We start from the raw sequence: 12213 nt of genomic DNA, 5'->3' as shown, positions 1-12213 counted from the left end.
TCCAATCATTTATCCCCCAAGTAGTGAGCGGGCACCTTGGAGCCCTAGCATTGACAGGCATAATTTATGGTAGTGAGCAGTGGCTCTGGGCCCCGGCTCCACTAGGCAAACGAGGGGATGCTGGAAGACTCACCTAGCAAAAGAGTTCCAGAGGGCATATCCATGAGGACCAGAGGCCACAGTCTGTGCAAAGGGGACTAAAATGGGCCCTGCCCACACTTTTGTCCCCGTCAGTACCCCCCGTCCTGGAGCCGGTGGAGTTTCAGAACGACGTGATGGCCGCCCAAGGCTCCGAAGTGGTCCTTCCGTGTGAGGCCCGGGGAAGCCCCCTGCCCCTCGTGTCGTGGATGAAAGATGGGGAACCCTTTTTGCCCCAGAGCCTTGAGCAGGGGCCTGGCCTGAAGCTGGAAGCCGTGAGCATTGGTGACTCGGGGACCTACGCCTGCATGGCAGCAAGCGAGGCAGGGGAGGCCAGGAGGCGCTTCCGGCTGACGGTGATGGGTGGGTGCCTTGTCCTCAGCAGCTTGTCAGTGGCTGGAGGGTGAGGTGGGACCCTAGAGCTGACAGAAAGGGGGTGGCGAAGACAAATTCCCTGGAGGCTTGGGAGCTATCCTTGTGTGAGGCTCCAAAGGCCTCACATGCCAAGCTACCATGGCTGAGAAGTACAGTTTTCCTCAGCTCTATGCCAACATTTTTTACCACCAGATCTTGGTGTCAAAGGCAGAAGCAAGAGCCAGCAGCATCTAGGGACACAGCCTCAAGATAAAGCACAAAAGTGCCATGTGGGGCCGTATTAGAAACACTTGCCTCAGCTCTGTCCCCTCCCCGTGTACTGAGTCCTTGCTGAGATCCAGACACAAATAATTGTCCTGGGACAAGGATCTATGGCGTCTATGTCTAAGTGACCACCCAGCACCGACCCCCATGCTTAGCTGTTTCTTGGACCCCTTGGCTGTGAGCCTCTGGGTGGTGGGGAGGGGAGAAAAGCTGACTCACGGCAGACATCTTGCAGATCCCCCCCACATTGAGGAATCTGGCCAGACTTCAGAGCTGTCACTGACACCTGGTGCCCACCTGGAACTCCTGTGCGAGGCCCGAGGCATCCCTCCACCCAACATCACTTGGCATAAAGACGGGCAGGCCCTGAGCAGGGTGGAAAATGACAGCCGGGCTGGCCGGGTGCTCCGGGTACAGAATGTGAAGGTAGGGTTAGGGCTGGAGAAGAACCTGTAGCCGTCCAGTGGGCAGCTGCCTGGCCTCCCCAGATCCTCTTTTGTGTGCCTTGTGGCTGGCGACACGATCCCCAGGCCTACGTCCTTATAGACTCCCAGGCAGGCCAGAGCCAAAGTTGATAAAATCAGATAGCCGGGGTGAGAGGGACTTTCCGGAAGTTGCACCTCAAGAGCAAGGCGAAGAATTTCAGGAGGGATAAGCTGCCTGGAAGGTGGGGGTGACAAGACAGGTGGACCTGTGGAGCTGGAAGCAGCTGATTTCCTTGCTCTGTTTCCAGGTGGACGACGCTGGGCTGTATACCTGCCTGGCTGAGAGCCCTGCAGGTGAAGTCGAGAAGAGCTTCCGGGTCAGGGTTCAAGGTAGATGCCATGGGGACAGGGGAAGGGGGAGCAGCAGGGAACCTGCAGGAGTAGGTCCATCTCTCATGTCCTCTTATCCCCAGCCCCTCCAAATGTTGTTGGGCCCCGGGGTCCCCGCTCTGTGGTTGGCCTGGCTCCAGGGCAGCTGATCCTGGAATGCTCGGTGGAGGCAGAGCCAACACCAGAGATTGAGTGGCACCGTGGTGGTGTCCTGCTTCAGGTGAGCCCCTTCACCTCCAGCTGAGGCCACTGACCAGGTGGGTACAGGACACAGATGGTCTCCTGGACGTCGCTCTGCACGTGTGCTTTGGGCACACCTTCTATCCTGCTGACTACTGTCACTCTGGGTCATGGTTGGGCACCAAAGCAAGCCCATATTTCATGCCTGGTGTTCTTTCCATGGTGCCTTTAGGTTCCACAGAGGACCTTATGACCCAAATCTATGTCTGTGCCCATCCTTCGCAAGGGGCCAGTTTGTAGCTAGGGACTATGGGATTGTGGGTCTTTAGCTGGAGTGCTCTATGGACAGTGCTCGGCCCCTCCTGTTTCCTGAGTTGCTTGGCACACTGGTCCTCTGCTGCAGGTCTGTCACTAGCCTAAGATGGAGCAGAGACCATTACTGTCAAGCCTCATAGGTTTCTCGGATCTCCTGGCCTGGTGCTTGTTTAGGCCAAGGCTGGTTTAATCCATAAGGAACCATGGATCAAGCAGAAACTAGGGGAGGGACTGCCGCACAGACCCGAGGGTGAGACCCGGAGAGGGGCTAGACTCTTGACTGTATCTCCAGCAAGACCTTTCCTTCTACCCCCCTGGCTTTCCCAGCAAGAGGACTCAGTTCCGAACCCATGAGACCAAGGTCAGGGGTCATAGCTATGTGCCAATAAAGATCCCCCTTTCCCCCGTTCTGGGCATCTCTGCAGGCAGATGCCCACACTCAGTTTCCAGAGCAGGGCAGGTTCCTCAAGCTGCAGGCACTGAGCACGGCCGATGGCGGAGACTACAGCTGTACGGCCCGCAACGCCGCGGGCAGCACCAGCGTGGCTTTCCGAGTGGACATCCACAGTGAGTGGCCCCCTCCCCACCCACCATCCCCTCAGAGCCACAGGCTCCCAGCCCTGCCCTCTGCCCCTCCCCAGCGGCGCCCACCATCCAGCCAGGACCGAACGCTGTGAACGTCTCAGTGAACCGCACAGCCCTGCTGCCCTGCCAGGCCCACGGTGTGCCCACGCCCCTCGTGAGCTGGCGGAAGGATGGGATCCCCCTGGATCCTGAGAGCCCCAGGTGGGAGCCAGAAGGGGAGGGCCCTAGGAGGATCTTGGGTTTAGGGTCCTCTTGGCCAGTCATTTGGGCCGTTGGAGAGGAAAAGTGACTTTACACAGGATGGGGGTGGCTCTCAGATCACAAGGACAGGTACACCACTGACCCTGTTAATTTCTAGTTCTGTATATATGGCAAACTCTCTTTTTCCCTCTCCTACCTCTGTAAGCATGGCTGGTACCCCTACCCACCCCAAGTTTACTCCCCTGCTCACACAGCCTGTGGAGCCCTCTGTGAATATCAAACTGAAATTCCCAAGGCCCAAAAGCCATTGGCGCAGCCTGTGTGATGAGCCATGCCCCACTCAATCTGCTCTGTCTGAGGGTGGGATTATATAGCACAGCCTGGCCATCGGGGACATTCTCAAAAACAGTGAGGATGCTGCCACCTGGAGCAGCCCCTCCTGCCCTCCCTGAGGCCGGTGGTGTATACTAGCCTTATGCTGCTCTGTTGTATGCAGGACTGAGTTTTACTCCTTCTGTAGGGAAAGCTGGGGGCCGACAGGAGCATCTCGCTAGGAACACTGTCAGGGGGCCAGCCCCATCTGCCTGTCTCCATGGCAACCCTCTTTCTGCTTCAGGCTAGAGTTTCTGCCCGGGGGCTCGCTGCGGATCCATCCAGTCCAGGCACGAGATGCTGGGCACTACTTCTGCCTGGCATCCAACTCTGCTGGCTCTGACCGGCAGGGCCTAGACCTCAGAGTCCTTGGTAAGTAGGCGGGGAAAGGCATTCTTTCCGCCTTCAGCCTCCACCCCTGTCGGGGGCCAGTCCTGCTTGGTTTCTGAGAAGTTGGTCCAAAAGCAATGATCCTCAAGAGGTTTTGGTCATAAAGCCCAGGAGCAAAAGGTTTGCCCACACGTGGTCAGGGGACACATGTGACACACACCGTTCCTTAAATGAATGGCCGAGGACAGGACGGCAGGTGTTCCAAAGGAGCTGACTCAGGGCCACTGTCACTGTGATGGGTCCTCTAGTCAAGCATCTCCTCCCATGGCAGCCTCGCTGCCTTGCAGGACCCTGACCTCATGCAGGGCTGATGGAGAGAAGTCCTGGGAGCCTCCTTCAAGGATGAGATGTCAGGAGGGCCCCAGGTTCAGGGACTCAAAAGGCCCAACCAATCCGCTGTCCACTGTCAGTCCTCCTGGAGAGCTCCCCACCCTGCCCCCAGCTCCACAGGATGAGGTGAAGATGGCAGCCGATGTCCCAAGTCTGAGCCCCTAGAGAGTCCCCATGTCCCTGCCCCGTGCCTGTCTTCTAATAACCAACCTTTCCCCAGAGCCCCCAGCCATTGCCCCCGGCCCCTCCAACCTGACCCTGACCGCCCACAGCCCAGCCTCGCTGCCCTGTGAGGCCACGGGCTCTCCCAAGCCCCTTGTGACCTGGTGGAAGGATGGGCAGAAGCTGGACTTCCGTCTGCAGCAAGGCGCCTACCGGTAAGGAACAGTCCATCTACAGCGGAGAGATTCGGGAGGACGGAATGTGTCAGGGCCAGTGAGGAAGTGTGACACTGAGGCAGACAGGACCAGCCGGAAGGAGAGAAGGTTCTTGATCACATGGCCCCACGGAAGCCTGTGTGTGACTTATTCAGTGCGTGGAAAGCAGAACACAGGGGTTTGGGGGGAGGCTGGGTGCCAGGTCATTCGCTTGGCATGTGCGAAGCCTGCGGCTACTTCTGAGAGCCTCTGAGCACTGCCCGTGTCTCAGGTGCAGACGGTGGTTAGGGACCGTCAGAAGTGTTTCCTTCCTGTCTCATCACTTCTGACTGGAGATAATTGTCAGCCTCTGAATCATCGTTCCAAACATGCAGGAGGCAGAGAAACACAGACGCCCAATAGCTGAGGCCGTGTGGGTATGGGTGTGGGTGTGGGTGTGTGTGTGTGCGCGCGCGCGTGTGTGCACAGTAGCCCACGAGGCCTGAAAAGGGCCTCAGACCCCTAGAGCTGGACTTACAAACAGTTGTCAGTCACCTGACCTGGGTGACAGGAACAGGGTCCCCTAGAAGAGTAGGAGATGCTCTTAACCTCTGAGCCATCTCTCCAGCCCCTGGAAGATCCTTAGAGTCCCATCTAGGAATAGATGCAAGGTTGGCCTGGGATGGGGAGGCCGCTTTGGCTCGCTCCAGGCCCCTCACTGCAGCCATCCATCTGTCCAGGCTCCTGCCTTCCAATGCCCTGCTCCTCACAGCCCCCAGCCCTCAGGACTCCGCCCAGTTTGAGTGTGTGGTGAGCAATGAGGTGGGCGAGTCCCGCAGGCGCTACCAGGTGACGGTCCACGGTGAGTCCTGGCAGAGGCGGGAGATGTGGGTGCAATGCCCTCCCTCTCGGGAGCTCTCCTGCTGGCAGGGACTTGTGCTGGCTTCACCCTGAGACTTCTGTGCCTCTGAGGACACCCCCTGCAGGAAGCCCTCCTGGGTCTCACCTCCCACCACTCTGACATGACTCGGGTTTGGGTACCAGTTCCTGAGAGTTCCCCAATCTAGAACAGTCTAAGCCCAGATCTGACCTTGTCATCAACCGGGTTGGAGCTGCTCCTTCCCCAGCTGCCTGGACCCTCAAGCCAGACTAACATTTCAGCTGGACCTGCAAGGTCCTGGCGGTCCAGCCCCACTAATGTTTGCAAGTACAGCTTGCCCCATGGCTGGATCTGAGACAAGCTATGGTGCTCCTGACCTCAGGACCTCTGCACAAGCTGTTTCCTCTGCTGGGGAACTCACTTCCTTCACCTAGCCAAACCTGCTTTTCCTCCAGATTCAGTTAGGTGCCATCTCTCCCAGAGCTTTCCCCCAAAGTCCCCAGGCCAACCTCTCTACAAGAAAACTATTTCTGACCATCCCCAAAATATCTGCACAGTCTGACTTTGCCACACCCACAGCTCCAGCCTCTGCCCTCTTTGCCCATGCCGCCTCGTGTCCTAGCCGCCCTTTATAACAGTTCTGTCCCCGAGGTCCTGTAGCCAGCTGTCCCCTCTGCATCTCAGCAGGGACCTGTCCTGTGTTTCAGCACCTCCCACTATTGCGGATGACCAGACAGATTTCACAGTGACCAGGATGGCACCCGTGGTCCTCACGTGCCACAGCACAGGGTCACCAGTCCCGGCCGTGTCCTGGAGCAAGGCAGGCGCCCAGCTGGGCGCTCGGGGCAGTGGCTATCGAGTCTTGCCCTCAGGTAAGTTACGGAGAACAAGCAGAGGAGGCTACACAGAAGGCATGGAAGGGCCCTGGTCAGCAGGAAAGAAGCAAACTTTCCTCGCCTTGCTGTGTGACCTGAGGGAAGACTCTTGCCCTCTCTGAGCCTCAGTATCCCTTCCTGTGCACTGTCTGCAGTTTGAGGCCCATCTGAGGAACTCCAGGGATCCTGGGGAAATCAGTGTTTTCTGATGAAAAGAAAAAAAGTTCCCTGGGAGTGTTGGTAAAGCTAAGCTCACCCGGGGATGCTAGCTTTCATTTCAAAACCATGCTCTTGACCATTTGGCCTTTGGGAGGTCCTATCGTTGATGGAATTTGGATAACAGGGGTGGTTGTTTGTAAAATGCCTTTGCTGGGAATATAGCCTGTTTTGTAGAACACTCTCCTACGCTTTCACAAAGACCTGAGCTCTGTCTTGGTGGAGCTGTCTTGGTGGTACATACCTGAGAGGTGGGGCAGGAGGATCAGAAAGTCAAGGTCATCTCCAGCTACATAGTAGGTTCGAGGCCAACCTGGGCCACATGTGACCCAATCTCAAAAAAAAAAAAATTACTTTTACCCCTCAAAAACGATTATGGGGGGGGCTGGAGAGATGGCTCAGTGGTTAAGAGCACTGTCTGCTCTTCCAAAGGTCATGAGTTCAATTCCCAGCAACCACATGGTGGCTCACAACCATCTATAATGTGAACTGATTCTCTCTTCTGGCAAGTGTAAATGCAGATAGAACACTCATATACATAAAATAAATAAATCTTTAAAAAAAAAAAAAACCATTATGGGAATTCCTTGCTTGAGTACACTTGTTAGTCAGGAAACCTGCACTCAAGACCACCGGGCAGGGCAGCCCCTGGTGTTCAGACTCTCTAGGTACAATGGATCCCTCCTTCCAATCTGGGGTTACAGGCCAGTGACCTCACTCTCCTCCCCCCAACAGCAGGCCTGAGGGTCCCCAGGTAACATTCCCAAACCCATTTGCAGTGAGAAGGTTGAACTGGGGCTCACTGCTGCTTAAGGCTATAGGAGAGAGGACAGGGAGAGTGAAGGCTCCAGAGTCTCGGGAAGCTTTGGAGAGGAGCATATTGGAAAATGCAGAGGTCCCCAGCAAGGAGCAACTGACCCTGAGATCCCAGAGCCCAGAGCCTTGTAGCCTTGTAGAATCTCCTCTGGTTCTCTTTGTGCACGTGGAGAAACTGAGGCCTAGAGTGTAGAAGGAAGCTCTCACAGTCACACCTTGGGCAGGGAGCATGGTGGGCTTGGAACCTGCACCCCAGTGAGCTTTTACCCATGGGCAACAAAGGGAGTTTGAAAGGGCATTGCTAACAGCCCTGCCCCTCCATCAGTAGGAACTGTTCCTAGTCCCCTCCCCCTCTCCCAAGCATGCCTGGCCCCCACCCCACAGGAGCCCTGGAGATTGAGCAGGCCCTTCCTATCCATGCTGGCCGGTATACCTGCACAGCTCGCAACTCGGCAGGGGTGGCCCGCAAGCACATGGCTCTCACGGTGCAAGGTAAGGATGCTGCTGGGCCTCCTGAGGTCCAAGGGTAAAGGGAGTAGGAGAAGAACTGGAGGCAGGTGGGTCTGAGAGTATAGAGGAGGCCTTAGCCCCTAAAACCTCAGCCTAACCAAAACGAATTCCTTGGCTGGAATCTTTGGGAGGGGGTGGGTTCCCTGCAGCCTTGTTGCTAGTGTGAGGCTTCAGAGCCCCTGTTCCTCCTTTGATACACATCCTGATTGGAGAGACTCCTGCTGGAGGAACCTCTGTCTCCTGTGTCTACAGCTTCCCCTGTGGTGAAGCCACTGCCCGGCGTGGTTCAAGTTGTGGCATCAGAGGAGGTCCTACTGCCCTGTGAGGCCTCTGGCACCCCCCAGCCAACAGTCGTCTGGCAGAAGGAGGGGCTCAGCATCTCTGAAGGTGAGACCTTACAATGGCCAGCTGGAAGGGCCATGCGTCCCCCGCCCTCACCCCTGGGAGAGGTCGGCCTGGGCCTGAGATACAGTCCCACCTTCTGCTCTGCCGCCCTCTCCCTCCTGCCGTCCTTTCTGAGATCCCAGCTGGGCACCCAGTGGCCAATTAGAAAGTCTGGGAGTGCCCTGTCTGTCCCATCACTCTGTGACACCAGGAATTCTGACAGATCATCTCGAGGCACCTCTAGTTCCTCTAGGCTTTCTCCATCCCAGATTCTAGCCTTATGTTCATCCTTCCAAATCCAGGAGCACGCACACAGGTCCTCCCCAGCGGCCAGCTGTGGATCATGCACGCCAGCCCAGAGGATGCCGGGAACTACTTCTGCATCGCACAGAACAGCGTGGGCAGTGCCATGGCAAAGACCAGACTGGTGGTGCAAGGTGGGCCCGGGAGGGACCTGCAGGGGACAGACATGGTTACCCATGCTTTGAGGCTCTCTCTGCATTGTCTGCTCCAGCCCTGACTGACACATCCCCACCCCTTCCCTACCCAGCACTGCTGAAGGAACCAGGGAGTCTCCTTCCTCTTGGCCACAGTCTGGCTCCAGGCACAAACACCCACCCTCTGCCTCCCCACCCCCTCCTGGGATGCTAGCCTGCCCTTGTTTCTTTCCTTGTAATTTGGCGACAGTAACTGTATCTCCTGCCTAGAAGCTTCTGCCTGGCTCTCTCTTAGCTTGAGCCTTGTAGTCTGCTAAGCATCTGCTCCACAGCCAGAGAGCATTCAGTGGGGCCCGGGGTGCTCTGTCCCCGTGGCTGACAGCAGTGTCTCAATGGCCATGGCTCTGGGGCTAGGGTCGACCTTTGCCATGAGTCCAGAGTGGCTCCTGGCTCCATGCCCCTCCTGAGCCTGCTTGCCCAGGACGGATGCATGCCACCAAATGAATGAAACCAAGTACACCTGCCTGTGACCTTCACTGTATCCCTAGCATAGTCCCCGGGGGAGGGAAACCTACAAGCTTTGCTGCACATGGTCTCTGAGGTTGTCATTCACAGGGAGCCTGTCTACTGGGGGTCTGCATGGCCTCTGTACCCACCGCGTCACTTCAAGTGTGTGTGTGTGTGTGTGTGTATGCGTGCATACACATGCACCTGTGTGTACACTCTCGGGCACACAGGTATAATAGGCTCACCCTGGCACAACATCACCAAACACAGAATCCTTTGACCATCCCAACCACAGGCAGAGAGACCTATGCCCTGGCAGTTGGTAGACGTTGATAGGGGCTGAGTATTGCCAAGGGTGTTGGCACAGAGCAGCCTGTGGTGCCACAGTTCAACCCAGCCCCAAATGAGCACCTATCTCCCTGCAGTCCCGCCTGTCATTGAGAATGGCCTCCCAGATTTGTCCGCCATTGAGGGCTCCCACGCCCTCCTGCCCTGCACAGCCAAGGGCAGCCCTGAGCCAGCCATCACCTGGGAAAAGGATGGCCAACTGGTGTCTGGAGCTGAGGGCAAGTTCACCCTGCAGCCTTCCGGAGAGCTCCTGGTGAAGAACTCTGAGGTGAGGCCCAGCCCCGAGATCATCGAGTATGGCCCTAGGGTGGCAGATAGCTGTGGAATGCCACCTGTTTGCCAAGGCTACCCCTGAGCCCTTTAGCCCCTGGGAACCGGGATGGCAGTATCCCACACACAAGGATAAGCCAAGGCTCAGAGGCAATTGGATGGCCCAAGAGAGCTTCTGTCCGTGATAAGAATCCAGGCCACCTCCCAGGGAAGCATAGTGACAACTTTGAGTCTCCCAAGTGCACCAGTTTTTTTTCTCAGCCAGCCTCAGCACTGAATGTCCTCCAAGTTCCAGGGGGGAAGCATTGAGCCAGGGCTACAGAGTGCCAGCTCCCTTGATTATCGAGACTGCCAAAGGAGCCACTCCTTGAGTGAGCTGGCAGCTGTGTGGTGACACACGACTGCGACGGTTATCATGGTCCCAGACCCCGTCCCCACAGCAGTGAGGCACACACTAGCCCTGTCCCCATGCTGTGCAGGACATCTGCCCTCAGAACTAAAGGCCCCCAAGGTAGGAGCCACCTCTTGGGTATTTCAAACATGGATAAGTTGGCCTGGGTCCCTTTGATCGCAAGGCCCAGCACCCAGTACAATTATTAGGAAACAAGAAATCAGGTGCCATGGCTCTGGTCATGTGGTCAGAGCTTGGGTGACCAAAGGAAAAAGGAAAGAAAGAGAAAGACACCCTGCCTAGCCTCAGGACAGTCAGCTCAGCCTACTGCTGGCTGTAGAATCTGGGGAAGTCACTGTTTCGCTGGCTTGGATATGCCATAGGAGCCTATGGGCAATGGGTCTCCAAGGATGTCCTGGCCCAAGCCAGGGGTAGGGGTAGTTGCTGTCCTAAACCTCCCTCTGTCCACAGGGCCAGGATGCAGGAACGTACACCTGCACCGCAGAGAATGCCGTGGGCCGTGCCCGCCGCCGTGTGCACCTCACCATCCTGACACTGCCTGTCCTCACCACCTTGCCTGGGGACCGCAGCCTGCGCCTTGGGGACAGGCTATGGCTTCGCTGTGTGGCTCGGGGCAGCCCAACGCCCCGAATTGGCTGGACCATCAATGACCAGCCTGTCACAGGTCTGGGCCTCATGGAGTCGGGTCAGGGGTGGCCTGGAGTAGCTGGGACCAGGGAGATGGATGAGGAAGGCAGGTTGAGAGAACAGCGCAGCAGAGTGGAGGAGGGTGGCAGCGAGCTAGTCAGGCTCAGGCCACGCAAGGAAACAGGGAGAGCCTGCCTGTGAGCTGAGCTATATGTCAGTGCCGTCTGAACAGAAGACTCGGCCTCGGAAACCCCAGGTCAGGAGGGGTGCATGTACCCTTCCTCTGAAATGCTGCCCCCACAGAGGTAACTCTGACCTCCCTTCTGAGACCTGGCGGGGCAATATAGGGGTTCAGAGTCCACAGGAGATACTTGACAATTGCCTGCTTTGTTAGTGAATCACTGGGTGCCCTCCCCTAGAAATGCGCATTTTCTGCTGTGGAGTGCATCAGTGGGCATGGCCAGGTCTACTGAGCACCCGTGGGTACCTGCAGACAAGGCTTCACTGGGCGTCTTATCAAGGGAGTTATGGCAGATGTCCCAGCCGCTTCTATGACACCGAGAAAAGCGGGGTACCAAGGACAGGATGGCTCAACATGGAAATACCCTGGGCATCCTGAATAAATTCCCCTACAGTGGCAGTGTCTGGCCCTTTCCATGTCTGACCCACAGCAAGAAAAGGTAGTATCTGCTGAGGACCTGAGTTCGAGTCCTCAGCACCCATGGGGGGAAAATACTGGATATGTTGTTGTGTATCTGTAACCCCAGTACTGAAAAGACAGAGAGAAGCATATCTCTGGAACTCACTGGCCAGTCAGTCTAGCCAACGAGAGCGCTCACAGGGCTCTGTGTAGCCCAGGCTGGCCTTGAGCTGCTGGACATACTGAATTCATTTCCAAGCACTGAGATTTCAGGCCTGTAATTCTTTGCCTGGCTCTTTATGTCACAGGGCCCCCAAAGGTCTATTCTTGACTGTCAACTGGAAATCACAAAGCAGGCAAAGTCTCTGACCATATCCTCTGTGGCTCGAACCCCACCCCCCCAAAAAAAAGACCTGGCCCAGTCAGCCTGCCACACCCATGGAGAGGACCCTTCCATCCATTGCTGCATTGCTGTGACACCTTCTGGATACACAGGCCTCAGTGGAGTATCCAGGGATGGAGGACCTTATTCCTGGACTGAGAGCCATGGCATCTGTTTTTCCCCCACAGAGGGGGTGTCTGAGCAGGATGGAGGCAGCACACTGCAGCGGGCAGCTGTCACCAGAGAGGACAGCGGGACGTACGCGTGCTGGGCTGAGAACAGAGTCGGCCGTGTGCAGGCCGTCAGCTTCGTCCACGTGAAGGGTAGGATGAGAGCCCGTGCCATCTTCCTCCATAGACTTCCCCCTGTAACCTATTTCCTGCTGTTTAAGAAACCAGCATCCTGCCTCTGACTAGTGACTCCTCCACCCATGCATGCTGGGAACGCCCAGCGGGGCTTTCCATACTTTCTATACTGCCAGAGCCTGGGCTCTGCTGTGGACCATATAAATTCATCCCTGGGGTGGTGGGTGGCACAGAAAGCAGTGTATTTCATACTCGCTCTAATTGAAATAACGAAATGAGCTAA

The 12213-nt window shown here is 56.7% G+C and overlaps 1 protein-coding gene across 1 annotated transcript in view; it reads left to right on the top strand.

The window, feature by feature from the left end:
• Nucleotides 1-12213, top strand: part of Hmcn2 (hemicentin 2) — a 142866-nt gene that overhangs the window by 104281 nt on the left and 26372 nt on the right. The window contains exons 68-83 of the mRNA XM_055599741.1: nucleotides 235-501; nucleotides 1013-1203; nucleotides 1511-1592; nucleotides 1676-1812; nucleotides 2513-2654; nucleotides 2729-2873; nucleotides 3490-3617; nucleotides 4186-4342; nucleotides 5062-5183; nucleotides 5909-6073; nucleotides 7493-7600; nucleotides 7871-8005; nucleotides 8305-8439; nucleotides 9372-9562; nucleotides 10427-10640; nucleotides 11814-11948. Of these exons, the coding sequence (XP_055455716.1) occupies nucleotides 235-501; nucleotides 1013-1203; nucleotides 1511-1592; nucleotides 1676-1812; nucleotides 2513-2654; nucleotides 2729-2873; nucleotides 3490-3617; nucleotides 4186-4342; nucleotides 5062-5183; nucleotides 5909-6073; nucleotides 7493-7600; nucleotides 7871-8005; nucleotides 8305-8439; nucleotides 9372-9562; nucleotides 10427-10640; nucleotides 11814-11948 (2454 nt within the window). The remainder of the gene's footprint in view (nucleotides 1-234; nucleotides 502-1012; nucleotides 1204-1510; nucleotides 1593-1675; nucleotides 1813-2512; nucleotides 2655-2728; nucleotides 2874-3489; nucleotides 3618-4185; nucleotides 4343-5061; nucleotides 5184-5908; nucleotides 6074-7492; nucleotides 7601-7870; nucleotides 8006-8304; nucleotides 8440-9371; nucleotides 9563-10426; nucleotides 10641-11813; nucleotides 11949-12213) is intronic.

This window comes from Psammomys obesus, unplaced genomic scaffold, assembly GCF_907164565.1.
Source record: "Psammomys obesus unplaced genomic scaffold, mPsaObe1.curated_primary_1811, whole genome shotgun sequence".
Lineage (NCBI taxonomy): Eukaryota > Metazoa > Chordata > Mammalia > Rodentia > Muridae > Psammomys > Psammomys obesus.
Note: the sequence above shows the minus strand (reverse complement) of the source record. Positions and strands in the feature narration are given on the sequence as shown.